Source organism: Trachypithecus francoisi, unplaced genomic scaffold, assembly GCF_009764315.1.
Source record: "Trachypithecus francoisi isolate TF-2019V2 unplaced genomic scaffold, Tfra_2.0 Lachesis_group5, whole genome shotgun sequence".
Classification (NCBI taxonomy): Eukaryota; Metazoa; Chordata; class Mammalia; order Primates; family Cercopithecidae; genus Trachypithecus; species Trachypithecus francoisi.
Genome location: NW_022681470.1, coordinates 148,455,568 through 148,482,950, shown reverse-complemented (window position 1 = coordinate 148,482,950; position 27,383 = coordinate 148,455,568). Strand labels below are relative to the sequence as shown.

Here is a 27,383-nt window from a genome sequence, read left to right as displayed (position 1 = left end):
CCGTTTCCCTAGGCTGGGAGCTGGAGGGGAAACTGTGTCCCGGTGAGCTGGGCGTCAGCGTCTCTGCAGCCGGCCCTGCGCACACACCCACTCACGGGCTTCACGATCCGGACCTCCTTGAGGTGATCGGAGGGAGGGATGGGCAGGCCTGCTGTGTGTCTTGGGGGGTGTTGCTGCACCTCTCTGGGCGTCAGTTTCCCTCTCTGGAAAGAGGGGGTTTGGATTAAAGGAAGGAGAAAGGCCCCTTTGGGCCTGACTTCCCCCACCTGTGCCCCCCTGCCCTGAAATGCAGCCCACTCAATAAGACCAGCCCCCAGTCATGGTGCCTTCAGGGAGTGATCTCTCAGGAAGGCCCCCAGGAGGCTACACGATGCAACCTGGGGGTGAAAGGTAGGCAGAAGAGCTTCGTGGAAGAAGCTGCACTGTGTGGGATGGCAGGACTTAGAAAAGGTACTCTAGGCAGGGCAACTGCACGTGCAGAGAGCCTCCAGCTTCTGAGTGAGTCGCTGTGTACATGGAGGAGTCAGAGCTTATCCTGAGGGCACTGGGGAGCCATGGAAGGTGTTTGAGCATGGGAGAAATGGGATCTAGCTTGTGACATTTAAAACTCCCTCTGGCTGTGCACAGGGGATTGTGGGAGGCCAGGAAGAGGCTGATCAGAATTTCCTGACAGAGGGGTGTCAGGAGCTGGGGGAGGCACGATCCCTCTGGGCAGAGCTTGGAGGAACTAGCTAAGTCTGATGAGGATGCAGAAGTGACCACCAAATGTGGGGAGAAGGAAGGTGTCTGAGACTTGGCTTGGGTCAGCTGAGAAGAGCCATGTGGGGGAGGCCTGGGTTTGGGGAGCAGGAGGCAGACGTATGTTACTTTGCACTTCATCTGGTCCTTCCACCTGGCTGGGCATGGGATGGTGACCTCAGCTGGAACATGGGGCTTGAGCCAGACCCCAGAGTCTCCCTGCATGTAGCCCCCAACCCCAGACCTGATTCCCAGTGGAGACCTGAACAGCTTTGGACATCATTGGATCAGGGTGGGAGGTGACAGCTGCCAGCCTCTGCTATCTGACTTCCAGTCTCTGTGCCCCTCCCACCCTGCCCTTGGGCACTCCTGCCCTGCAGGTTCCTCAGAGGGGCAACCCAAGGCCAGAGAGGGGCGAATCCTGTCGGTCCTCCAGCCTGGACTTTCCAGCCCCTCTGGGGCAGCGTCTGGGTGCCAGACCTCGGTTCCTAGGGCCTCATTTCTCCCTCTGGGAACAGCCAAATGGTGGTCCGTGAGACTCAGACCAAGAAGGAGCCAGATGACGTGGAAAGCCACACACTGGGTCCCCTGAGCAGGCCGGGACAGCCTGACCCTATCCTCCCACCTGGGATGGAGCCCCACCTCTACTCCTGTCCCAGCTGTGCCCCTAGTGACATCTGGGTGGGAGGGGAGAGGATGAGGGGGCACCTGGGGGTCAGAGAGTAAATTACAGGTGAATATATGTGTGTTGCCAGGTGGAGAAGGGAGGGGAGGAACAGGCAGGCCGGACAGGGCCGCTGTGAGGAGGGGGCTCAGGCTGGCAGGGGGAGGTGGCAGAGGGATGGGCTGCCATTGGTACATCTGAGACAAAGGCGGAGGGAGGAGGCGAGCGCTGATGAGAAAGGAACAAAGAGGGAAGGGGGGCGTGAGGAGGGGCTCCAGAAGGAGGGCCAAGCCGAGGGAAGAGGTACCGGCCAGCTGGACAGAGGGAGGAGGCCAGGCTGGAGCCAGAAGACGGCCAGAGGCACAAAGAAGCTAGCGGCACTGGCAGAGCCAAGGGATGGGGCAGGGGCTGCCGGGGCCAGCAGGGACCAGCTGAAGGCTGCGCAGGGGGTGCGGGCCACACAGGTAGCCACTCTGAGCCCAGCCACTGATGGAGGGGGCATGGGGCTGTTGCGGTGATGGTGGTGGGCTTGGGTCCATCTGTCCTGCCGTTTCTGCACATCTTAGGTGTCACCCACTGGCCATTATGGTGTTTTTATTGTCCATCAGCAGGGACAGCTGGTGTGGTCTGTCCGCCCCGCGTGTCTGGCTGTCAGCCTCTGGTAGGCTGTGCTTTTGTGGGGGAGGGTCCTGTCTGTCTGTCTGTCGCCCTCTCTGGCTGTGAGCCTGGGGGTGCTGGGCTGGCCAGTTGGCTTGCTGGGTTAGGCTGTCCCAGCTGTCTGTCTGTCCCGCTGTCAGGATGTGTCCTGGGGGCTGGGAAGGAGAGGCCGTCCCATCGTCTGTCAGTTGACTGGTCAGTTGGAGGTTCAGCTGTCTGTACGTCTGTCTGCTGGCCCCTCTGTCTCCCGTTGGGGTCACCTCTCACTCCACCTGTCCCTCTGCGCCCGGGATTCCCTGGCCAGCACCACGTGGGCCTGTACTTGTCCACACCAGTGACTCCTGCCTGAGACCCCCAAACTAGGATCAGGCTGGGGCTTAGGTCAGGGGCTGTCCGGAAGGTATCACCGTGCTCTCCTCAGACCCTCAGCTGAACCCTCTGACCCTGTGATCCCAGACACTGCAGGAGCTGAAGATGGCGAGCTCCGTGGCACCCTACGAGCAGCTGGTACGGCAGGTGGAGGCCTTGAAGGCTGAGAACAGTCACCTGAGGCAGGAGCTACGGGACAACTCTAGCCACCTGTCCAAGCTGGAGACAGAGACGTCAGGCATGAAGGTGGGGGCCTCCATGGAGGAGGTGGGCTAGGGTCCCAGGGGGTGGCCCCCGGCAGCCCAGTGCTGTGGCCGATGCCTCCCTGCCCTCTTTCCTGCCCCTGCAGGAGGTCCTGAAGCACCTACAGGGAAAGCTGGAGCAGGAGGCCCGCGTGCTGGTGTCCTCGGGGCAGACGGAGGTGCTGGAGCAGTTGAAGGGTGAGCGGTGGGGCCACCCGCAGAGGGAGCGGGAGAGGCTGGGGGAAAAGGCAGACAGGACCTCTGACCTCCGCCCTCTCCCCGCCCATCCAGCCCTGCAGATGGACATCACCAGCCTGTACAACCTCAAGTTCCAGCCGCCCGCCCTGGGCCCGGAACCTGCCTCCCGGACCCCCGAGGGCAGCCCGGTACACGGCTCCGGGCCTTCCAAGGACAGCTTTGGGGAGCTGAGCCGGGCCACCATCCGGCTGCTGGAGGAACTGGACCGGGAACGGTGAGTGGGCGTGGGAACCCAGCCTCGGGCAGCTGGTGCCTGACTCTATCCCCAGCGGGCTCTGCCCTCTAATTCACCCACCCGCATATGTCTCTGCCTACACCTCACACGCCCCACCCACTTGCATATGGCACCGCCCACCGAACAAACCCCACCCACCTCAAAGCTTCTTCTCCACGTGGCCTCCCTCTCCTTCTCCAGCCCGGCTGACCTCAGCGGGAGTACAGAGAGGATGGGGGACGTTCCTGGCTGAGGGAAAGTCTCCTTGGAGACGTCCCCAGGGGTCTGCGACATGCAGGCATTGCCAGGGACCGGGCTGTGTCTGGTGCCAGGGCTCAGCCAGGCCTGGAGCCAGAGGGGCTCAAAGCAGTCTTTGTAGAGACAGAGTTGTGGCCCAAGAAACGTGGGCTCAGGGCCAGCAGAGGGAGGCAGGGTCTGGGCACCGTGTGCAGCTGGGAGGGGTCGTGTGTGGTCAGATGGGGCCATTGAAGAACAGCATGGAGTTGTCTGTACTCTGCTGTGGGACCTCACTCAGCTCCCCTAAACCCTCCCAGCCTAAGACTCCTGCCCTGTAAAATGGGAATGGCCGTGTCTCCCGTGGGGCTAAGGGAGCTCTCTGTTGCACCTGGTGCTCTTTGAGCCTGAAGCTACCTTGTAAGCTGGAGGGAGATTAACAATTATCTGAGAAGTATAAGAGGCAGAACAGCCTCCCTCAGTCTTTCTTCAAGGAGGAGAATTTCCAAAGGAACTGTTTTCTCTCTCTCTTTTTTTGTTTTTGTTTTTGTTTAATACGTATAGTTTGAGACAGGGTCTCACTCTGTCATCCAGGCTGGAGTGCAGTGGTATGATCATGGCTCAGTGCAGCCTGGACCTCCCGGGTTCGGGTAATTCTCCCACCTCAGCCTCCCATGTCAGGGAGAAGCTGGGACCACAGGTGTGAACCATCATACCTGGCTAAGTTTTTGTACTTTTTTCTTTCCCCCCCGAGACGGAGTTTCTCTCTGTTGCCCAGGCTGGAGTGCAGTGGTGCGATCTCAGCTCGCAGAAACCTCTGCCTTCCAGGTTCAAGCGATTCTCCTGCCTCACCCTCCCAAGTAGCTGAGATTACAGGCACGTGCCACCACGCCTGGCTAATTTTGTATTTTTAGTAGAGACGGGTTTCACCATGTTGGTCAGGCTGGTCTCAATCTCCTGACCTTGTGATCTGCCCGCCTCCCAAAGTGCTGGGATTACAGGTGTGAGCCACTGCACCCAGCCAATTTTTTGTACTTTTTGTAGAGATGGGAGTTTTACTATATTGCCCAGGCTGGTCCCGACCTCCTAGGCTTAAGCAAGGAATTTGCCCGCCTCTGCCTCCCAAAGTGTTGGGATTACAGGCCTGACCCATGAGCCACCGCTCCTGGTCTTTATTTATTTATTTGTTTGTTTATTGAGATATGGTCTCGCTGTCACCCAGGCTGGTGTGTGGTGGTGCAATCACGGCTCACTACAGTCTCAAGTGATCCTCCCGCCTCAGCCTCCTGAGTAGCTGGGACTAAAGGCACGTGTCACCACGACTGGCTATTATTTTTTTTGAGACAAAGTTTCCCCCTTGTTGCCCAGGCTGGAGTGCAATGGTGCGATCTCAGCTCACTGAAACCTCTGCCTCCTGGGTTCAAGGGATTCTCCTGCCTCACCCTCCCAAGTAACTGAGATTACAGGCATGTGCCACCATGCCCAGCTAATTTTGTATTTTTAGTAGAGACAGGGTTTCACCGTGTTGGTCAGGCTGGTCTCGAACTCCCGACCTCAGGCGATTCTCCCGCCTCAGCCTCCCAAAGTGTTGCGATTACAGGCATGAGCCAACGGGCCTGGCCGACCGGCTATTTTTTTAATTTTAATTTTAATGTTTTCCTTTTTAGAGAGGGGGTCTCGCTGTGTTGCCCAGATTGTTTTCTCCCCTTTAATTTTTTGCATCCCCCAATTAATTTCAGTACCCACCCCCCCTTACCTTAGCGTGGGGAGCGCCACGGGAGAGACATTGCCATGTTGCCTGTGAAACTTGGCATACAGTAAGCGCCAACAAGTGAGTACAAATACCAAAATAAACACACATACATGGCTGCCCCCTCTGAGCCGCCCCCACTGACTTGCTCTCCCAGGTGTTTCCTGCTGAATGAGATTGAGAAGGAGGAGAAGGAGAAGCTCTGGTACTACTCTCAGCTGCAGGGCCTGTCCAAGCGCCTGGACGAGCTGCCGCACGTGGAGACGGTGAGCGGGCCGGGGAGGGAGGGGGCAGCACGTCTGCCCACCTAGGAGGGAGGAACGGGGCCTGGCTCAGGCGCCCCTCACCATGGCCCGCCCGCCTGCCTTTCCCAGCAGTTCTCGATGCAGATGGACCTGATCCGGCAGCAACTTGAGTTCGAGGCCCAGCACATCCGCTCGCTGATGGAGGAGCGCTTCGGCACCTCGGACGAGATGGTGCAGCGGGCACAGGTGCAGTGGTGGGCGGGGTGGGGCGGTGTGGTGGTAGGTGGGGCCCTGTGCCAGTGGGCAAATCAGTGCAGAAATTTATTATGGGCGGGGTCTGGGGTAATGGGAGGAGTCTTATGCCTCCTGGGTTGGCGGGTGGGGGGGGCGGTCTGGTTCAGCAGGCGGAGCCAGAAGCTGGAGGTGTTGGTGGGTGGAGTCGGAGGAGTCAGAGCAGAGCCTGAGCACAAGGGTGGTGGGGTGGGACAGTGGAAGGTGGCGTGGCCTGTGGGCAAGGCCAGATCAGTGGGTGGGTGGGGCCTAGAAGGATGAGGTCTAGGTTCTGGGTGGAGCCCAAATGGGAAGTGGGAGGAGTCAGAGCCTGGGATGGGCTAGATAAGGGCAGGGTCTAGAAGGATAAGGCGGGGTTAAGACAGTGGGTGGGGTCATATCTTAGGAGGCAGGGCTTAGGGAGCAGGCAGGGCTGGATCAGGGAGAAGGCAGAGTCAGAGCCCAGGGACGAAGTCATCCCAGGAAGAGGTGGGGTCAGGGCCTGGGGCGGGGTCACCTCAGGAAGAGTCAGGGTCAGAGCCCGGGGTGGGGTCATCCTAGGGAGAAGGCGGGGTTGGAGCCGGGGGCGGGGTCAGCCCCAGCACTCGCCCTCCTGTCGTCCTGAGCAGATCCGCGCCTCGCGCCTGGAGCAGATTGACAAGGAGCTGCTGGAGGCGCAGGACCGAGTGCAGCAGACAGAGCCCCAGGTACCGAATGGGGCAGAGCCAGGGCCCGGGGTGGTGTCGGCCCAGGCAGAACGGGGCTCCTAGAGTCCTGCTCGCCCCCACCCACATCATCATGGGCGAGCAGGCTGAGTGCTTTTTGGGGTGCTCTGGGACTGTTTCCCCGACCCTGGTCCTCTCCCTGCAGGCCTTGCTGGCGGTGAAGTCGGTGCCGGTGGACGAGGACCCGGAGACAGAGGTCCCCACACACCCTGAGGATGGCACCCCTCAGCCGGGCAACAGCAAGGTGAGGGGGAGGGCGGAACAGGGGCAGGCGCGGCTGTCTGGGCTGGGAGGGGATCAGGTCTGCATCCTTGCCAGTTGTGGTGCTTCCCAGGCCTCCATCCAGCACGCCCTTGGGTGTAGGAAGGTCCCCCCTGGCGTGCAGCTTACGGAGAAGCTGGGGGCCTGGTGAGGTGGATGGGGAAACACACCCCGTAGCGGGGGCTGAGTGGGGCACCGCAGGTGTCGCTGTGGAGTCCCTTGGCTGTGTGCTGCCACCCTAGGAATGCCAGGTGAGGGGGGCCAGCCTCCCCGAAGCACGTGTGCAGCCTCCTGGCACCCCCCATTCGTCCCCAGTTGTGCGTGGGGTCACAGGGCTCCGACCGGGTTTCCAGGTGTGCGGGGGCAGGTGAGGGACCCCACCCTGACCTTGCCCTCCTCCTAGGTGGAGGTGGTCTTCTGGCTGTTGTCCATGTTGGCGACGCGCGACCAGGAGGATACAGCGCGCACGCTACTGGCCATGTCAAGCTCGCCCGAGAGCTGCGTGGCCATGCGCCGCTCGGGCTGTCTGCCACTGCTGCTGCAAATCCTCCACGGCACTGAGGCCGCGGCCGGGGGTCGCGCCGGGGCCCCAGGAGCACCGGGCGCCAAAGACGCACGCATGCGCGCCAACGCGGCGCTGCACAACATCGTCTTCTCGCAGCCGGACCAGGGCCTGGCGCGCAAGGAGATGCGCGTCCTGCACGTGCTGGAGCAGATCCGTGCCTACTGCGAGACCTGCTGGGACTGGCTGCAGGCCCGAGACGGGGCGCCCGAGGGAGGCGGCGCCAGCGGCGGTGAGTGCCTGGCCTGGTGGGCCCCCTCTGCGCAATTAACGTGCAGCTAGGGCTTCCCGGTGGGGTGGGGTGGGCGACTAGGACCTCTAGCCTTTGCTGCCTGCCTTCTGGAGTTGGAGGCTGCAGTACCAGGCCGAGGCCTGTGGGGGCCTTTGACGTTGGGAAAAGACCCGCCCATGATTGTACCTGGCACAGAGTAAACGCTCCCTAAGTCGCTGAATGCATGGATGGATCGTGGGTAGCTCTCAAAAGTTGGGTGCAGACTTGGAGATTCTTTTTTTGCAGTTGATCGCAAAGTTAATATGGGGGCCGGGGGCCAGGACTCACCTGTGATCCCAGCACTTTGGGAGCCGGAAGCGGGAGAATTGCTTGAGCCCAGGAATTTGGGGCTACAGTGAGCCGAGATCACGCTACTGCACTCCAGTCTGGGCCACAGAGCGAGACCTTGTCTCATAAGTTTTATTTTTATAAAGGACAGAAGCACAGCTCAAAGGTGTGGTGCTCCAGGAACTACCTCACCTCCCTTCCCAAGGCTGAGTGAGGGAGGCCACCCGTCATCCCATCTTAGAGAGGCTGGGAAACGAAGCCCCAGCTTTGCAGCCATTTGTAAAGCTCCTGGGATCCTTCAGGCCTAGGGGGTGGGGCGGGGAGAACCTTCCGGAGTCAGCTGGGACATTTCCTGGGAATGGGGGCTCTGATCTGGTCTCTGTGCCCACAGCCCCGGTCCCCATCGAGCCGCAGATCTGCCAGGCCACCTGTGCGGTTATGAAGCTGTCCTTTGACGAGGAGTACCGCCGTGCCATGAACGAGCTAGGTGAGTGTGCCAGCTCCTCTGGGCGCCGTCCTCCAGCCCCTGAACAGCTCCTCAGCTGCTAAAGGGACATAGGCTGGGTCATCTGAGCTTCTGTGATCAGGGTGGGGATTGGAGCCCTATGTGGCATCTTACGTTTGAGGACATTGCAACATCTTCTTTGTCAATATAAAATTGAGGCTGTGTGAGGCTGCTCATACCTGGGAGGCCGAGGCGGAAGGATCACTTTAGCCCAGGAGTTTGAGACCAGGCTGGGCAACAATCGTGAGACCCCATCACTACAAATAAATAAAAAATTAGTCCCAGCTACTGGGGAGGCTGAGGTGGGAGGATCGCTTGAGCCCAGGAGGTCAAAGGTGCAATGAGCTATGATCACGCCACCACACTCCAGAGTGGGCAACCGAGCCAGACCCTGTCTCGGAAAGAAAAGTCTTGCTATAACTTTTTTTTTTTTTGAGACAGTCTCACTCTGTTGCCCAGGCTGGAGTGCAGTGGTACAATCTCAGCTCACTGCAACCTCCACCTCCCAAGTAGCTGGGATTACAGGTGCACGCCAACACGCCTAATTTTTGTATTTTTAGTAGAGATGGGGTTTCACCATGTTGGTCAGGCTGGTCTCAAACTCCTGACCTCAAGTGATCTGCCCCCACTCGGCCTCCCAAAGTGCTGGGATTGCAGGTGGAACAAGCCACCACACCCAGCCAAAGCCTGGCTCCTTTCTGAGGCTGCATGACGTCCCATCGTGTGGCTGGGGCACCCTGGGCTGACCCACTTGTCCTGCTCTGGCTGCTCCTCACTCCTGGCTCTGTGCACCATGCTGTGGCAAACCTGGATGTGTGTGTTTCCGTCTGGAAGTTTTCTGAGACATGTCCCTAACTCACTTCCCCAAAGGACGTCTCCACTGACCCACCCCTGCCCTGAGAAGTCAAATTTGCCTCTGTTGTCTTTGAAGGGGGGGAAAAGTGTTTTGGTGACAAGTCCTCGCCCTCTGACTCCCAGGCACCATCTCCCCATTGATTCCCCCTTTTGTAATGGGAGAGCTGGGCAAGTAAAGAGGGTGGGTGTGACCCTCACCCATCACCACAGCCCTGTCTGTGCTGGGGACGCTGCTCTCCATCTGATGGTCCTGGAGTGGATTATTAGAGGACGCAGGGGCTCTTCCCTGAGGCACCTACCAAACAGGGCAAGGAAGAGCATTCCAAGCTGAGGGAACAGCAGGTGCAGCGGCTGGAGGAAGTGTGAGCCAGGGCCGAGGGCTGACAGGAGGCAGGGGTGACAGTCACAGGGCACTAGGGGTACCCCTGTGGGTCTGGCAGCAGGGTGAGGCCCTGCCGGCTCCTGGAGGAGGTCTACAGACTTGAGCCTGGAAGGGGGACTTGAGGAGGACATGTCTGGAGGGTAGGGAGGGCGTCTGGGCAAGGGAGCGAGGTGGAGCGAGGGAGCAGGCAGGGCCGTCCCTGCCATCCGCCAACCTTGTCGGGTCCCCACAGGGGGGCTGCAGGCCGTGGCAGAGCTGCTGCAGGTTGACTATGAGATGCACAAGATGACCCGGGACCCGCTGAACCTGGCGCTCCGCCGCTACGCGGGCATGACCCTCACCAACCTCACCTTTGGGGACGTTGCCAACAAGGTGCCCAGGGGCAGTGGGCGGGCGGGACTGGCACTCCCCTCATCTGGTCTTCCAGGGACTGTCTGAGCCTCCTTCCGACTCATCCCAGCCTTGAAACAGCCCTGAGAGCTGGGGCCACTTGTCCCCAACTGGCAGACGGGTAGACTGAGGTCCCGAGAGTGTGATGTTGGGGGACAGGAGCCCGTGCTGGACTTCCTCCACCCAGCGGTGTCCTCATACCCGCCCCGATGCTGCCTCTGCAGAAAATGGCCCTCATTGTAGAGGGGGCCCCGAGGGGGCCCCGAGGCTGGGTGTCTGCCCCTGTCTGGGCCTCAGTTTCCCGACCTGAGCATGGGGTAACCCTCCTATGGTGGTCAGGATCAGCAGGGGTTCGGGTTTGCAGCTGCAGCACAGACGGGGCTGGGAGGTGAGGGGCGCCGTCTCCCTCCTGCCCCACCCCGTGACCCTGGCTGCATCACCCCCAACAGGCCACCCTGTGTGCGCGCCGGGGCTGCATGGAGGCCATCGTGGCCCAGCTGGCCTCGGACAGTGAGGAGCTCCACCAGGTACAGGACAGGGTGCTAGGGACAGCCTTCCAGGGTGTCCCTGACAGGCAGAGTCCCCTCCTCAGGGGTGTGGTGGGCTGGCGGGGGGGTCCCGTCTGACTCTCTGCAGCCTCACACTTGCTGGGGGGTTTGGGGGACCTGGACCCTAGTCCCACCACCCCTGCCCCTCACCCCACGCAGGTGGTCTCCAGCATCCTTCGGAACTTGTCCTGGAGGGCCGACATCAACAGCAAGAAGGTGCTGAGGGAGGCGGGCAGCGTGACAGCCCTGGTGCAGTGTGTCCTGCGGGCCACCAAGGTGGGCACCCTGGATGGTTCTTCAGTCACTGGAAGGAGACGCTGGCGGCAGTGGGGGAGCTCTCCGACTTGGGAGGAAATCAAGTTGTTAGTTGCTTAGCGGGTGGTCCAGCCTCAGACCGGCTGGGACTCACTCCATGTCACTGCTCTTTGAAAGCAAGTGTGGGCCGGGCGCAGTGGCTCACCTGAGGTCAGGAGTTCGAGACCAGTCTGGCCAAAAGGGTGAAATCCCGTCTCTACTACAAAAAAATAACCAGGTGTAGCGGCACGTGCCTGTTAATCCCAGCTACTCAGGAGGCTGAGGCAGGAGAATCGCTTGAACGTGGGAGGTGGAGGTTGTGCCACTGCACTCCAGCCTGTGCCACAGAGCAATACTGCATCTCAAAAAAAAAAAAAAAAAAACCTCACTGAACATGAGTGTGGGAGCCTTTCTTCCCGGCCTACTACTCAGGCCCTGACCCCGCCTCTCCCGCCCCTCATCCAGGAGTCCACCCTGAAGAGTGTGCTGAGTGCCCTGTGGAATCTGTCTGCACACAGCACGGAGAACAAGGCTGCCATCTGCCAGGTGGATGGCGCCCTGGGCTTCCTGGTGAGCACCCTGACCTACAAGTGCCAGAGCAACTCGCTGGCCATCATCGAGAGCGGTGGCGGCATCCTCCGCAACGTGTCCAGCCTCATCGCCACCCGTGAGGACTACAGGTCAGTCCCCACCCCCCTACCCGCACGCAGGCAGCTGCACTCGGGGCGGGCGCAGGGGATCTGGGCTGGGCACTGTCCTTCCGTGAACGGATGCTCCCACGGCTTCCCCCAGGGCTGCTATTAGCAGGATAAATACGTCCCAAATACTGCGTGAGATATACTAAAATGCGGACTTATTACATTAAAAATTACTTCAGGCCAGGCGCAGTGAATCACGCTTGTAATCCCCAGCACTTTGGGAGGCCGAGGCAGGCGGATCACCTGAGGTCGGGAGTTCAAGACCAGCCTGACCAACATGGAGAAACCCGGTCCCTACTAAAAATATAAAATTAGCCAGGTGTGGTGGCACACACCTGTAATCCCAGCTACTTGGGAGGCTGAGGCAGGAGAATCGTTTGGACCCAGGAGGCGGAGGTTGTGGTGAGCTGAGATTGCGCCACTGCACTCCAGCCTGGCCAACAAGAGCAAAACTCCAGCTCAAAAAAAAAAAAAAAATTCAGGCAGCCGGGCGCGGTGGCTCACGCCTGTAATCCCAGCACTTTGGGAGGCTGAGGCAGGTGGATCGCAATGAGGTCAGGAGATTGAGACCATCCTGGCTAACATGGTGAAACCCCGTCTCTACTAAAAATACAAAGAATTAGCTGTGCGTGGTGGCGGGCACCTGTAGTCCCAGCTACTCGGGAGGCTGAGGCAGGAGAATGGTGTGAACCCAGTAGGTGGAGTTTCCAGTGAGCTGAGATCGTGCCACTGCACTCCAGCCCAGGCAACAGAGCAAGATTCTGTCTCAAAAAAAAAAAAAAAAAAAAAAAAAATTACATCAGGCTGGGCTTGGTCCCTCATACCTGGAATCTCAGCACTTTGGGAGGCCGAGGCAGGCGGATCACCTGAGATCGGGAGTTGGAGCCCAGCCTGACCAACATGGAGCAAACCATCTCTACTAAAAATATAAAATTAGGCAGGTGTGGGCCAAGTCACGGTGGCTCACACCTGTCATCCCACTGGGAGGATCACAAAGTCAGGAGATCCAAATCATCCTGGCTAACACGGTGAAACCCTGTCTCGACTACAAATACAAAAAAATTAGCTGGGCATGGGGGCGGGCACCTGTGGTCCCAGCTACTCGGGAGGCTGAGGCAGGAGAATGGCGGGAACCCGGGAGGCGGAGCTTGCAGTGAGCCGAGATCACGCCACTGCACTCCAGCCTGGGCAACAAGAGCAAAACTCTGTCTCAAAAAAAAAAAAAAGAAAGAAAGGAAAGAAAGAAAAAAACTTTGCTGGGCTTGGCATCTACCTGTAGTTCCAGCTACTGAAGAGGCTGAGGTGGAAGGATCACTTGAGCATAGGAGGTGGAGGCCGTAGTGAGCTGTGATCGCGCTACTGCACTCCAGCGTGGGTGATGGGAGTGAGACCCTGTCTCAAATTTATTTTAAATCATATCAATATAACTGTCTTCATTAAAGTATTTACCAAACAATAAAGAGTACTTATTTATAAAAAATATTTTTAATTGAAATACATCCCAAATATGCATGGGATATACTAGTACTAAAAATTAACTTATTGGCTGGGCGCGGTGGCTCATGCCTGTCATCCCAGCACTTTGGGAAGCCGAGCTGGGCGGATCACCTGAGGTCAGGAGTTTAAGACCAGCCTGGCCAACATGGTGAAACTCCATCTCTACTAAAAGCACAAAAATTAGCCAGGCAGGGTGGTGGACGCCTGTAATCCCAGCTACTTGGGAGGCTGAGGCAGGAGAATCGCTTGAACCCAGGAAGTGGAGGTTGCAGTGAGCTGAGATCATACCACTGCACTCCAGCCTGGGCAACAGAGCAAGACCCTGTCTCAAAAAACCACAAAACAAACAAAATACAAAAATTAGCCAGACGTGGTGGTGGGCACCTGTAATCCCAGCTACTCAGGAGACTGAGGCAGGAGAATCGCTTGCACCGGGGAGGTGGAGGCTCCAGTGAGCCGAGATCGCACCACTGCACTCCAGCCTGGGCAACAAGAGTGAAACTCCATCTCAGAAAAAATATATATATATTAAAATAAAAATGTTGTTAAATAAGTAACATTAAAATAAAAACATTTATATGTTATGAAAACACAAAGTATTATTTTTACCTGGTCGTCGTGGCTCATGCCTGTGGAATCCCAGCACTTTGGGAGGCTGAGGCGGGAAGACTGCTTGAGCCCAGGAGTTGGAGGCTGCAGTGAGCCATGATTGCACCACTGCACTCCAGGCCGGATGACAGAGCGAGACTCTCAAAAAAAAAAAAAAAATAGATATAGATATAGACAGAATCTAAGTATATCCCAGATATCATATAGGATATATTCATGCTGTTTTTTCTTTTCTTTTTTTTTTTTTTTGGAGATGGAGTCTTGCTCTCTTGCCAGGCTGGAGTGCAGTGGCACAATCTCGGCTCACTGCAACCTCTGCCTCCTGGGTTCAAGCAGTACTCGTGCCTCAGACTCCTGGGTGGCTGGGATTACAGGTGCCTGCCACCACACCCAGCTAATTTTTGTATTTTTAAAAGAGACGGGGTTTCACCATGTTGGCCAGGATGGTCTTGATCTCCTGACCTCAGGTGATCCACCCCACACGGCCTCCCAAAGTGCTGGGATTACAGGCGTGAGCCACTGTGCCCAGCCTACTTTTTTTTTTTTTTTTAAACTCCATCTCAAAAAAATAAAACTACAAAAATTTGCTTTTAGTCTGTCTCATGCAATCTTTGGGACATATACCAAAAATTAGTCTTTCCGAGATCCAAACCTAACCAGATGGGTTCGCTTTTACCTGCCACGTCTGGCCTCCCCACCCTTGGGTGAGCAGGGGAGGGTACGGGGTGGCCCAGGCTAACCGGCCCTGTGCCCATAGGCAGGTGCTCCGGGATCACAACTGCCTGCAGACGCTGTTGCAGCATCTGACCTCGCACAGCCTGACCATCGTGAGCAACGCATGTGGCACACTCTGGAACCTATCGGCCCGCAGCGCGCGAGACCAGGAGCTGCTGTGGGACCTGGGCGCCGTGGGCATGCTACGCAATCTGGTGCACTCCAAACACAAGATGATCGCCATGGGCAGCGCCGCCGCCCTGCGCAACCTGCTAGCCCATCGACCTGCCAAGCACCAGGCGGCCGCCACCGCCGTGTCCCCAGGCAGCTGCGTGCCCAGCCTGTACGTGCGCAAGCAGCGGGCGCTGGAGGCCGAGTTGGACGCACGGCACCTGGCGCAGGCGCTGGAGCACCTGGAGAAGCACCGCCCGCCAGCAGCCGAGGCCACCACCAAGAAGCCGCTGCCCTCCCTGCGACACCTGGACGGCCTGGCCCAAGACTATGCTTCCGATTCTGGCTGCTTTGACGACGACGATGCACCATCATCCCTGGCCGCGGCCGCAGCCACCGGGGAGCCAGCCAGCCCTGCCGCGTTGTCCCTCTTCCTGGGCAGCCCCTTCCTGCAGGGGCAGGCGCTGGCCCGCACCCCGCCCACCCGCCGAGGCGGCAAGGAGGCAGAGAAGGACACCAGTGGGGAGGCTGCTGTGGCGGCCAAGGCCAAGGCAAAGCTGGCGCTTGCAGTGGCGCGCATCGACCAGCTGGTGGAGGACATCTCCGCCCTGCATACCTCGTCCGACGATAGCTTCAGCCTCAGCTCTGGAGACCCGGGGCAGGAGGCGCCACGGGAGGGCCGCGCCCAGTCGTGCTCCCCATGCCGCGGCCCGGACGCCGGGCGGCGAGAGGCAGCAAGCCGGGCGCACCCGCTGCTGCGGCTCAAGGCGGCCCACGCCAGCCTCTCCAACGACAGCCTCAACAGTGGCAGTGCCAGCGACGGGTACTGCCCACGCGAACACATGCTGCCCTGCCCACTGGCCGCACTGGCTTCGCGCCGCGAGGACCCCAGGTGTGGGCAGCCTCGGCCCAGCCGGCTTGACCTTGACCTGCCGGGCAGCCAGGCCGAGCCGCCGGCCCGTGAAGCCACATCCGCTGACGCCCGCGTGCGTACCATCAAGCTGTCACCTACCTACCAGCACGTGCCACTGCTCGAGGGTGCCTCAAGGGCGGGTGCAGAGCCCCTGGCGGGGCCTGGAACCTCTCCAGGGGCCCGGAAGCAGGCCTGGCTGCCGGCAGACCACCTGAGCAAAGTTCCTGAGAAGCTAGCAGCCGCCCCGCTGTCCGTGGCCAGCAAGGCACTGCAGAAGCTGGTGGCGCAGGAGGGACCGCTCTCCTTGTCCCGATGCAGCTCCCTTTCCTCACTGTCCTCTGCCGGCCGCCCAGGCCCCAGCGAGGGCGGTGACCTGGATGACACTGACTCCTCTCTGGAGGGGCTGGAGGAGGCGGGCCCCGGCGAGGCTGAGCTGGACAGCGTGTGGCGGGCACCCGGGGCCACCTCGCTGCCCGTAGCCATTCCGGCTCCCCGGCGCAACCGAGGCCGGGGCCTGGGGGTGGAGGACGCCACTCCGTCCAGCTCCTCGGAGAACTACGTGCAGGAGACACCGCTGGTGCTGAGCCGCTGCAGCTCTGTGAGCTCGCTGGGTAGCTTCGAGAGCCCGTCCATTGCCAGCTCCATCCCCAGTGACCCTTGCAGCGGGCAGGGCAGCGGCACCATCAGCCCTAGCGAACTGCCCGACAGCCCCGGGCAGACCATGCCTCCCAGCCGGAGCAAGACGCCGCCGCTAGCGCCCGCGCCGCAGGGTCCCCCCGAGGCCAGCCAGTTCAGCCTGCAGTGGGAGAGCTACGTGAAGCGCTTCCTGGACATCGCCGACTGCCGAGAGCGCTGCCGGCTGCCGTCGGAGCTGGACGCAGGCAGCGTGCGCTTCACCGTGGAGAAGCCGGATGAGAACTTCTCGTGCGCCTCGAGCCTCAGCGCGCTGGCCTTGCACGAGCACTACGTGCAGCAGGACGTGGAGCTGCGGTTGCTGCCCTCGGCCTGCCCAGAGCGCGGCGGGGGCGCAGGGGGCGCCGGCCTCCACTTTGCAGGGCACCGGCGGCGGGAGGAGGGGCCGGCGCCCACGGGTTCTCGCCCCCGCGGTGCCGCGGACCAGGAGTTGGAGCTGCTGCGGGAGTGCCTGGGGACCGCCATACCTGCCAGGTTGCGCAAGGTGGCCTCGGCGCTGGTGCCAGGTCGCCGCGCGCTCCCCGTACCCGTCTACATGTTGGTGCCCGCCCCTGCCCCGGCCCAGGAGGACGACTCCTGCACCGACTCCGCGGAGGGCACGCCAGTCAACTTCTCCAGCGCCGCCTCCCTCAGCGACGAGACTCTGCAGGGTCCCCCCAGGGACCAGCCCGGGGGACCAGCGGGCAGGCAAAGACCCACCGGCCGCCCCACCTCTGCCAGGCAGGCCGTGGGGCACCGGCACAAAGCCGGGGGCGCCGGCCGCAGCGCGGAGCAGGCTGGGGGCACCGGCAAGAACCGAGCAGGGCTGGAGCTGCCCCTGGGCCGGCCCCGGAGCGCCCCCGCAGACAAGGACGACTCGAAGCCCGGCCGGACCCGTGGGGACGGGGCGCTCCAGTCGCTGTGCCTCACAACGCCCACCGAGGAGGCCGTGTACTGCTTCTACGGCAACGACTCGGACGAGGAGCCCCCGGCAGCTGCGCCCACGCCCACCCACCGGCGCACATCGGCCATCCCCCGCGCTCTTACCCGCGAGCGCCTGCAGGGCCGGAAGGAGGTCCCTGCCCCGTCCAAGGCCACACCATCCGCCCCGCCGCCCGCCCGGGCCCAGCCCAGCCTCATTGCTGACGAGACCCCGCCGTGCTACTCCCTGAGCTCCTCCGCCAGCTCCCTCAGCGAGCCCGAGCCCCCGGAGCCTCCCTCCGTCAGTCCACGAGGCCGGGAGCCCGCGGTCACCAAGGACCCGGGCCCGGGAGGCGGACGCGACAGCTCGCCCAGCCCGCGGGCCGCGGAAGAGCTTCTGCAGCGGTGCATCAGCTCGGCCCTGCCCAGGCGCCGGCCCCCTGTGTCCAGCCTGCGGCGCCGCAAGCCCCGAGCCACCCGGCTGGATGAGCGGCCTGCGGAGGGGTCCCGGGAGCACGGCGAGGAGGCAGCGGGCTCAGACCGGGCCTCTGACCTGGACAGCGTGGAGTGGCGCGCCATCCAGGAGGGCGCCAACTCCATCGTCACGTGGCTGCACCAGGCAGCATCTGCCACGCGCGAGGCCTCGTCCGAGTCCGACTCCATCCTGTCCTTTGTATCCGGGCTGTCGGTAGGGTCGACCCTACATCCCCCCAAACACAGGAAGGGACGACAGGCGGGGGGCGAAATGGGCAGTGCCCGGCGGCCAGAGAAACGGGGCACAGCCTCAGCCAAGACGAGCGGGAGCCCCCGTTCCCCTGCAGGCCCGGAGAAGCCACGTGGCACACAGAAGACCACGCCCGGGGTGCCAGCTGTGCTCCGGGGACGAACAGTAATCTATGTGCCCAGCCCGGCACCTCGTGCCCAGCCCAAAGGGACCTCCGGCCCCCGCGTCACACCGCGGAAGGTGGCGCCCCCTTGCCTGGCACAGTCCGCAGCTCCAGCCAAAGTCCCCAGCCCCGGACAGCAGCGGTCGCGGAGCCTACACCGGCCTGGGAAGACCTCGGAGCTGGCGACGCTGAGCCAGCCCCCCAGGAGCGCTACACCGCCCGCCCGCCTCGCCAAGACCCCCTCCTCCAGCTCCTCCCAGACCTCGCCCGCCTCCCAGCCCCTGCCCAGAAAGCGCCCCCTGGTCACCCAGGCTGCAGGGCCCCTGCCCGGCCCCGGGGCCTCCCCAGTGCCCAAGACGCCGGCGCGCACCCTTCTGGCGAAGCAGCACAAGACGCAGAGGTCGCCCGTGCGGATCCCGTTCATGCAGAAGCCGGCCCGGCGGGGGCCGCCCCCGCTGGCTCGGGCAGTCCCGGAGCCGGGCCCCAGGGGCCGGGCGGGGACCGAGGCTGGCCCGGGGGCGCGCGGTGGCCGCCTGGGCCTGGTGCGCGTGGCCTCGGCCCTCTCCAGCGGCAGCGAGTCCTCCGACCGCTCAGGCTTCCGGCGACAGCTGACCTTCATCAAGGAGTCACCGGGCTTGCGGCGCCGCCGCTCCGAGCTATCCTCGGCCGAGTCCGCGGCCTCTGCCCCCCAGGGCAACTCGCCCCGTCGCGGCCGGCCCGCGCTGCCCGCGGTCTTCCTCTGCTCCTCGCGCTGCGAAGAGCTCCGAGCGGCACCCCGGCAGGCCCCGGCCCGGCAGCGGCCCCCCGCGGCCCGACCCGGCCCCGGCGAGCGCCCTGCCCGGCGCACCAGCTCCGAGAGCCCGTCCCGCCTGCCCGTGCGCGCGCCTGCCGCCAGGCCCGAGACGGTCAAGCGCTACGCGTCGCTGCCGCACATCAGCGTGGCCCGCAGACCCGACAGCGCCGTCCCGGCTGCCCCAGCCCCAGCCGACGCCGCGCGCCGCAGCAGCGACGGAGAGCCCCGCTCGCTCCCCAGAGTGGCTGCGCCGGGCACGACGTGGCGGCGCATCCGAGACGAGGACGTGCCCCACATCCTGCGCAGCACGCTGCCCGCCACAGCCCTACCACTGCGGGGCTCCACGCCCGAGGACGCCCCGGCCGGGCCCCCGCCGCGCAAGACCAGCGACGCCGTGGTCCAGACCGAGGAGGTCGCTGCCCCCAAGACCAACTCCAGCACGTCCCCGAGCCTGGAGAGCAGGGAGCCCCCCGGGGCCCCCGCTGGCGGCCAGCTCTCCCTCCTTGGCAGCGACGTGGACGGGCCCAGCCTCACCAAGGCTCCCATCTCCGCACCCTTCGTGCACGAGGGCCTGGGGGTCGCCGTGGGGGGCTTCCCCGCCAGCCGGCACGGCTCCCCCAGCCGCTCGGCCCGAGTACCCCCCTTCAACTATGTGCCCAGCCCCATGGTGGTCGCAGCCACCACCGACTCGGCCGCGGAGAAAGCCCCGGCCACCTCCTCCGCCACCCTCCTGGAATAGTGGCCTAGGCCGGCCTTCTGGAACGTTCTCTCCCGGCCCTGCGGCCGGCTCTGGCTGCCCCATGGGCCTGCGCTGTAGATGTTCCCCGTAGGTCGCCCCAGGGCCTCTGCCCACCCGAGCCCCACCACCCTCAGAGCCCCCGCCCAGTGCACTGCGGCCTTGCGCCTCACCGGAAGACCTTGCCTCTGTATTGCTGGGGTCCAGGAGGAAACGGGGCGGCCGCTGGGCCTCAAGTCCCGGCCGTGGAGCGCTGGTAAGGGCGCCCGGGCCCAGCCCTGAGCGCGCGGCCCTTCCCCTGTCGGGAGCCGCTGCCTGACCCCGGGCGAGGGAGGCGGCAGCCTTCGGGTCCGGGTGTGGGTCCCCGCTGCTTCGCAGGGGCAGCGCTGGGGAGGTGACGGCGCCCGCCGCAGGTGGGGCGAGGCTCGGGGAGGGCGGCGCCACGGCGGGCCTGCCAGCTGGGGGCCTCCGCGGCGCGCAGGGGCGAAGCCTGTAATCACGGCAGCCGCGGGTAATTCGCTAATGAGGGCTTTGCAGGGTTTGTGTTCATTCTCAGCCCCAGCTGTGGGAGTGCGAGGTGGGGGTGTGGCCGATCCCCGGCAGGAAGCCCCGCCCAGACGGTGTTCAGGGAACCCGGAGCCCAAGCGCTCCGGCGGAGCCCAAAAGGGTGGGAGGGGCAGGGGCCAGCGGATCCCCCTACCTGCTGCACCCCGTGGCGGAAGACTGGAAGGCAGCGGGCTGCGCACGATGGGACCCTGGTGCAGACGCCGGGCCGGCTGACATTTGGACCCCAGCCCAGAGATGCTGGCTACCAGCTGGGGCGACCCCAAGGGTCGCTGGAGTCAGGATCGGCCCGGCCCAGCCGCGGCAGGAGAGATCAATGGAAAGAAGACTGAGGGGAGTCCCGGCAGTGAGCCCGAGGCTCTGGGACCTGGAGGCCGCGATGGCCTCTCCCCAGCGGAGCCGGCACATTACGGAGACCATCACATGTGGGCGTGGTCAGTGCCCAGGACTGCACTGCTGCTGATCTTGTCCCTTTTCAATTCCCTTCTGGTTCATGAAGTGCTAGACCCTAGGACTCCAGAGACAGCACAGCTGGGGCAGGGACAGCTAGGACCCAGCCTTGCCTTCCACTCGGGGCTCTGGACGAGGCCGGAGGTCCGGGGGCCTTCCAGCAGGCGAACGCAGGGCTGGGGAGTACTTAGTGCCAGATGAGGTGAAAGCTGACAGAGGGGCTTGGCTGCCTCATCCCCTGGCCGGGGAGGATGGGAGCTGGGTCTCCTGCGTGGGGTAGGACTCGCAGGGGCCGGGGCTCTGGGACTGGGGCAACGCCTCATCCTGCAGAGGGAGCCGACGACCTCTTTTCTGCAGAATCCCAGCTCGGGCAGGTGCTGCCTTCACACACGAATCTGCCCAGGCCGACGGCACACACTGCCCAATGTGCCTTCTCTAGGAGGAGAGAAGCGGGGTTTGAGAGTTGGGTGGGTGGAGCTCAGAAGGAAACTCCAGCCCCATCACGGACACCACCATCCCTCCCGTCCTGTCCCCAGCCCTGTGTGCAAGGCCAGCCTTTCTGGCAGAAGGAGCTGTCCTCAACTCAGGGTCACTGTGAGAGAAGCTGACCCCAGCCCCCATCCCCACTTAACGCTGCTGCTTCTCTGAATGCATGTCATGTTGCACCCCATGCTCTGGACCCGCGCCCTGCAGGATGAGGAGCTCCAGGCAGGACGTCTCTAAGCCACCAAGGCGCACCACCCAGCAGGTGCTGGAGGTGCCCAATGCTCCTTCCTAGGACCTCGCAGCCAGGCGAGGCTGTCAGGTTGTTTTGGGGGAAGAGGGGGTCATGGGTGGCTGAGCAGAGAGTGGGGAGAATGCAGGCTGAGTGGGGCGATCTCCTGCCTGCCAGGAGTCCCCTTTCAGGACCCAGCGGGGATCTCACACTTGCCGTCCCCCTCCATGGCCTGAGGGGGAGCCTGGTGGTCTCTTCCGAGCTTTTGGACTTGGGGATGCCAAACACGTGCTCACCCTCATGCTCGCCCTGGCCAGCTGCACCTCTAATCGTCAAGGGGTAGGGCGCAGACAGCCACTAGGTCGCTGGTGACAGGGCCAGGGTTGTGCAGGAAGGAGGTGCAGCACTGCCTTCCACACACGGTCAGTCTCTGGGCGGCACTCTCCCGGCTCCCTGCCTCTGTTTCCCCATGTGGGCCGTGCGGAACTCCCAGAGCTACCTCTGGGGGGAGCATGGTGGCAGCGATGATGGGGAAGACACCTGGTGCTGCTCACAGAACTTGGGTCTGGCCGGCCCCTGCCCCTGCCCGTGCTGCCTTGCCCAGTAGCAGGGAGTGGAACCTGGCCACCGGCCCCGCCCCCCACCCCGGGTCCCAAGCTCACTTTCGCCTTCTCCATCCCCTGCCGCAGGGGCCACAACCACACCTCACTGCCCAGTCCAGCTGTCTCCAGGAGGGGACAGGCAGTTGGTGGCCTCTGGACAATCGACTCAAGGTACGCCCACCGCAAGGCCTCCCCCCAGCGCGGCCCCTGCCTGGCTACCGGCCTCGCTGCACCAGGGCGACAAGGGGTCGTCTGTCCTGACACTCCAGGGCCGGAGTCTTAAGGAACTGAGGGTCTGAGGACGCAGGGAGGGTGGAAGTGTCCTGAGGCTGATGGACAATGACTGCCACTGGCCCCCAACACCACCACACGTGGGTGCTGAACTCGGGCTGCCGTGCCCACTGGCGTGGTTCTCCCGAGCTCTGACAGCATTACCTCACCCCGCCCCATCTGTTGCCCCGGTCCAGCCCTGACGACGCACGCCTGGTCTGTCTCGGATTCCCCTAGCTGCCACCCCACGTTTCTGTACCGGGTCTCTTGAGTGTTAAACGAATGTGTAAATAGTAACAGCCTGTCCTCCCCTAAATGTAAAGCCATCTGTCCGGCGTAAGGACACCGTCAGCTGTCCGACTCCCGCGCACATTTAATAAACTGAGCTGTTGAATTGCCTGCTGCCATCACCTGTTCCTCAAATGGGCTGCAGGCGGGGCGGGTTCATTGCCGTCTATGTGCTGCGGCAGATTTGCTGAGGAGACCCGCCAGGTTAGATCCCTGGAAGCAGAGCCAGAAAACAGAAACTGGGGGCACAGGGTTTACTTGGGGGCACCCCACCCAGATGGGCAGGGGAGGCACTGGGTGAGGCCAGGAGTCTCCCCCGGTCCCGAGGGAGGGCGGGCTCCAGGGGGTCCAACCTGGGTGTTGGTACCTGGGCCAGTTACTACGGCAGGCCCCAGTGTGGGGCAGGAGGCATCCATGAGCAACTAGGAGCTGGGACGACCCCATGTCAAAGTCACTTCAGGGAGCATAGCCCTGGCCCAGCGCGGGGAAAGGAAAGCTTTGACTGCAAGCAGCAGAGAAGTGCAGGGCGAAAAGGGATGGCAGGAGCTGCCCCTCCCCACCTTCCACCCTGAGATGCTGCCGGGACACCCCTTGGCCAGGTGAGCAGCCTCAGAAGAGTGACCAGTGAGAAGTCCCCAGGGCCCAGGCTGGCTAGCCAAGTCCCCGTTTCTGGATGAGGCGCCTCCCAGGCTGTATGTGGCAGGCCCCCTCTCTTCGGGGAATAAGAAACATCTTCCACATTCCAGAAACAAAGCTGGCTGTGGATCTGGAGAGACGGCGAGGCAGCCCCAGGTCTCCGAGTCAGGCAGACGGTCCCTGTACACAGGGACAGGCAGGACTGAGCAGGGTTCTGGCTGTGGGTCTGGACAGAGTGCAAGGCAGCCCCAGGTCTCTGAGTCAGGCATGTGGTCCCTGCCCGCGGTGCTGGGCAGGACGGAGCAGGGTTCCCAGGGCTGCCAGTACTCATCCCTCCCCAGCTTTCAGGGCCCCGGGAAGGGGCCACTCAGAGGCACCCATCAGACCGCCAGACACACACGAAGGGGTTTATGTTCAGAGCCCAGCCTCTGGGCCGCCTTGCCCAGGTTTCCACTCGAGTTGATCTCTAGGATGAAAAGCCCTTGGCAAGACCCTCCGCCGCCCTAATGCCCCTTCCCTCAGGGCCAGAACCCGCAGGGAATCAGGCCCAGGACCTGCTCCGGCCAGAGGGTGGTTGTGAGGGCCAGGACACCCTGGGCTCCTGGCCGGTGACTCACAGCAGTCCTCCAGCAAGGGCAGTGGCTGGGAGACACCCGTGCCGTGGAGCTGGGCCCAGCCTGGCCGGGTCTCAGGGCTGCTTGAGTGACCCCAGCAGCCCAAGGTCGTTGTGAAGATCAACCTGGCTCATGGGAGGAGCCCAAAGCCCGGAAGGAAGTGGGGTCAGGGGCTCGTGCTGGCCTTCGGGCTGCTCTGACATCGGGTGGGCACTCGCTGGATGGAATCACAGTTAACACCTCGATCCCGACACCTGGACTCAGAAGTGGACAGGCGAGTGCCTGCCCTGGGGAAGAAGGAGGTGGCGCCTGCTCCCAGGAGACCCACCACAGAGCATGGCCACCGTGAGCAGAGGGCAAATCGCAGTAGAGCAGTAAGGTCCCTATCCTCTTCCAAACCCCAGTGGGCCCTCAGGTCACGCAGGACAGAGCCAGCTGGGTGGGTCCCACCAACTTGGCATAATGGGACGACGGATGAACCGCAGCCCCAGCGTCAGGAGGGGTGTCTGCGTCAGACACCCACGCAGGCTGGGACCCTGTGACTGCGTCTGGGGCCGATGGACCCCTAGGGAAAGCCCGGGCGCAGGCCACCTCGTGCGCTGCCCAGGCCTGCAGACCCCGAGAGGTCAGCCTGACGAGGCAGCCTCCGTCGCCGGTAGCGCTGCCTGCTTCATCTGGGCCACCTCTCGCTCCAGGTCCTCGCCAGCTCGCCGCAGGAGCTCACACCTCTGCCTCAGCGCGTCGCCCGCTTGCTGCAGCCGCTGGTTGGCAGCCACGTAGGCCCGGCTCTGCTGGTAGAGCTGCTCTCCTGGGGCCTCTGCATCCTCCATCATCCTGAAGGGAACTGGGGGGTCTGGGATAGAACACAGCAGCATCACTGCCTGCTGACCAGGGAACCCCGGAGGGCATCCCCCTGGGCACACCTCATTACCGCCCCCAAAGGGCAGAGTTCCCTGCAGTCCCAGTGCGAGCTGCCGGCCAGGGTCTTTTTAAGATGACGAAAGCGGCCAGTTGTGGTGGCTCACACCTGTAATCCCAACACTTTGGGAGGCCGAGGCGGGAGGAACACTTGAGCCCAGGAGTTAGAGACCAGCCTGGACAACATAGTGAGACCGCCATCTCTCCCAAAAAATACAAATACAAAAATTAGCTGGGCATGGTAGCATGCACCTGTGGTCCCCACTTCTCTGGAGGCAGAGGTGGGAGGAGTGCTTGAGCCTGGGAGGCCGAGGCCACAGTAAGCTGTGATCGTGCCATGGCACTCCAGCCTGGGTGACAGGATCTCATTAGATCCTATCTCATTAAATAAATAAATAAATAAATAAATATCAAATAATGGAGACTTCCTGGCCCACCAGCTGGGAGAGGCACAGTGGCTGGGTGGCAGGAAGGGCTTCCAGCTCTAGGCTACCCACCTTAGCAAAGCGTGTGACCAGAGGGATCGGGTCACAGAAAGAGCGGAGCCTGGCCAGCAGTGGCCCTCCTGGGGGTGGGGCGTCCGTTCCTGCAAAAGCTGTGGCACCCACCCGGATGGGCTCCACTGAGCCGGCCTGGCTCTCATTCCTGCTCTCACTGGAAGCCAGAGACGCAACAAGCCCGCCACCAAAGACCTCTCCAGGGGCCGTGCAACCTCATGGAGCCCACACGTAGTGAGGTGGGGCAGCAAAGGTGAGAGGTGGACACTCACGTCCTGGGGACTCCCACATACGGCGGGAACCATGTAAGGCTCCTTGCTCCCCAAAGTATGCAAGTGCAGTGCAGCAGAGCTCAGAAGCACAGACGTTTTTTTTTTTTTTTGAGACGGAGTCTCGCTCTGTCGCCCAGGCTGGAGTGCAGTGGCCGGATCTCAGTTCACTGCAAGCTCCGCCTCCCGGGTTCACGCCATTCTCCTGCCTCAGCCTCCCGAGTAGCTGGGATTACAGGCGCCCACCATCTCGCCCCGGCTAGTTTTTTTGTATTTTTTAGTAGAGACGGGGTTTCACCGTGTTAGCCAGGATGGTCTCGATCTCCTGACCTCGTGATCCGCCCGTCTCGGCCTCCCAAAGTGCTGGGATTACAGGCTTGAGCCACCGCGCCCGGCCGCACAGACTTCTTAAAGGTCACTCAGAGAAGCGTCAGGATCTCCTCAGCTCTGGCCTGCCCCTCGGCAGCATGGTCTCACAATGACGAAGGCTGCACGTGCCACACAAGCCTGGGCTGATCAAATCACCGGTCACCTCCTGCTTTAGCAACAGGGTAGGAAAGGCCGGGCAGTGCCTGGATGAAGGCAGGCCAGCACAGGAGGCCCCTCTATCTTCTATGAGTCCCCCGCCCCGGCACAGCGTGCCTCAGTTTCCCCACACTCAACGGCCATGGACCTGAGCCCATGATGCTGAAACCATGGCCCCAACACCCTCAGATGACCCAACTGCATGCTGGGAATAAACACAACTCAGGCACCTTGACCGGTACCGGCCAATGGAACCTTCCAGATGATGCGCACACCTTCCAACGCTGGTCCACACCAGCCACCAGCCATGAGAGGCTCCTGAGCACTTAAAATATGCCTAAATGGAAAAAGTCACCAGATTTTTCTTTCCTTTTTTCTTTTTCAGAGACAGGGTCTCGCTGTCACTCAGGCTGGAGCCTCCAACTCCTGGGCAGAAGCAATCCTCCTGCCTCAGCCTCCTGAGTAGCTAAGACCACAGGTGCACGCCACCTACACCCAGTTAATCTGTGTCTTTTTGGTAGAGATGGGTTTCACTATGTTACCCAGGCTGGTCTTGAACTCCTGGCCTCAAGTCATCCTCTTGCCTCAGCCTCCCAAAGTGCTGGGATTACAGGCATGTGTCACAGCACCTGGCCCAAGAATTTTCTAATATTACTTTTTTTAAACGTTCCCATAGAAATTCAGTTTCTATCGTTCCACATGATTCATTTTCTTGTTTTCTCTTTTTTTTTTTTTAAATTTTTAATTTTTTATTTTTTGAGACAGAGTCTCGCTCTGTCGCCCAGGCTGGAGTGCAGTGGCCGGATCTCAGTTCACTGCAAACTCCACCTCCCGGGTTCAAGCGATTCTCCTGCCTCAGCCTCCCGAGTAGCTGGGATTACAGGCGCCTGCCACTATGCCCAGCTAACATTTTTTTTCTTTTTTTGCATTTTTAGCAGAGACGAGGTTTCACCATGTTGGCCAGGCGGGTCTCGAACTCCTGGGCTCAAGCGATCCTCCCGCCTCGTCCTCCGAAAGTGCTGGGCTTACAGACCTGAACCACAGCGCCTGGCCTCCTCCCTTGCCTGAAGAACCCTCTGAAAATCAGTCCCACTCTGCAGAGGAGGAGAGGGAGGCTAGGAAAGGATACGGACCGTGCCCATGTTACTGGGATTCCCAGGGCGTGGGGTCAGGAGTTAGGGGTGTGCTTCTCTCCCGTCCCCCTTGCTGTCGGGGTCTCAGGTCCGCCTTTCCCCGGGACAGGTCTCCCCCTACCTTCCGGGGCCAGGGTGGTGAACACTGGGTCCTCTGCCGGCGCCCCTCGCACATCCTCCAGGATCTGCTCCACCGTAGGGGGCGCTGGGCGGGTGGGCAGCAGCACGCGCTTCTTGGTCTTGGAGCCCATCTCTGCAGGCGGGGAAGGGAGCGCTGACCCGGGCGTCCACCTCTCCGCCTTTGCCCGGGCCGCTCCTCCCGCCCAGCGAACTCGTAGGAAGCTCGCCCTGTCCCGCCCCACTGGGTTCTCCCCAGGCCCTGACCCTCCCTCCGCCCAACAACATGGTGGCCAAGGCTTCAGGGTCTGGCTTAACCTCTGCCTCAGTTTCCCCGCGGTAACCCCAGTCACCAGCCTCTCCCCCGTTACCTGGGCTCGGAACCCGAACCCCGAGTGTCGGCGATGCAGCCACCTCCGCTTCCGGTCGGAGCACCGCCCCGTCCCCTGACA

General features: G+C 62.0%; 2 protein-coding genes and 1 long non-coding RNA gene across 6 annotated transcripts in view; 1 reads left to right on the top strand and 2 right to left on the bottom strand.

Annotated features, from left to right (window-relative positions):
• APC2 (APC regulator of WNT signaling pathway 2) overlaps nt 1–22,333 on the top strand; it is a 26,300-nt gene extending 3,967 nt beyond the window's left edge. For 2 of the 4 annotated variants that reach the window (XM_033200418.1, XM_033200421.1), the window contains exons 2-15: nt 2,516–2,674; nt 2,778–2,868; nt 2,962–3,142; nt 5,284–5,392; nt 5,504–5,617; nt 6,271–6,348; nt 6,512–6,610; nt 7,031–7,421; nt 8,140–8,235; nt 9,723–9,862; nt 10,330–10,407; nt 10,588–10,704; nt 11,188–11,402; nt 14,284–22,333. In XM_033200418.1, coding sequence (XP_033056309.1) covers nt 2,516–2,674; nt 2,778–2,868; nt 2,962–3,142; nt 5,284–5,392; nt 5,504–5,617; nt 6,271–6,348; nt 6,512–6,610; nt 7,031–7,421; nt 8,140–8,235; nt 9,723–9,862; nt 10,330–10,407; nt 10,588–10,704; nt 11,188–11,402; nt 14,284–19,336 — 6,921 coding nt within the window. In that variant the 3' untranslated portion in view covers nt 19,337–22,333. Of the gene's footprint in view, nt 1–2,515; nt 2,675–2,777; nt 2,869–2,961; nt 3,143–5,283; nt 5,393–5,500; nt 5,618–6,270; nt 6,349–6,511; nt 6,611–7,030; nt 7,422–8,139; nt 8,236–9,722; nt 9,863–10,329; nt 10,408–10,587; nt 10,705–11,187; nt 11,403–14,283 lie in introns of all 4 variants that reach the window. The other 2 variants (XM_033200417.1, XM_033200419.1) reach the window with 1 other exon arrangement.
• LOC117076666 lies at nt 7,868–11,695 on the bottom strand. Its single transcript, XR_004434439.1, has 2 exons — nt 10,579–11,695; nt 7,868–8,293 (listed from the first exon to the last, which is right to left on the bottom strand). It is a non-coding gene; the product is annotated as an uncharacterized LOC117076666 (long non-coding RNA).
• Nucleotides 22,290–27,383, bottom strand: CUNH19orf25 (chromosome unknown C19orf25 homolog). The gene is made up of 3 exons (XM_033200451.1): nt 27,303–27,383; nt 26,936–27,067; nt 22,290–24,325 (listed from the first exon to the last, which is right to left on the bottom strand). Exons 2-3 carry the CDS (start codon nt 27,063–27,065, stop codon nt 24,099–24,101), a joined length of 357 nt encoding a protein of 118 aa, XP_033056342.1. The 5' UTR covers nt 27,066–27,067; nt 27,303–27,383; the 3' UTR covers nt 22,290–24,098.

Excerpts from the sequence above, each read along its gene's own strand:
- CUNH19orf25 (XM_033200451.1), bottom strand. The coding sequence starts at position 27,065 with ATGGGCTCCAAGACCAAGAAGCGCGTGCTGCTGCCCACCCGCCCAGCG. Across the intron at positions 24,326-26,935 it reads CACCACCCTGGCCCCGGAAG|ACCCCCCAGTTCCCTTCAGG; the intron begins GTAGGGGGAGAC and ends GTTCTATCCCAG.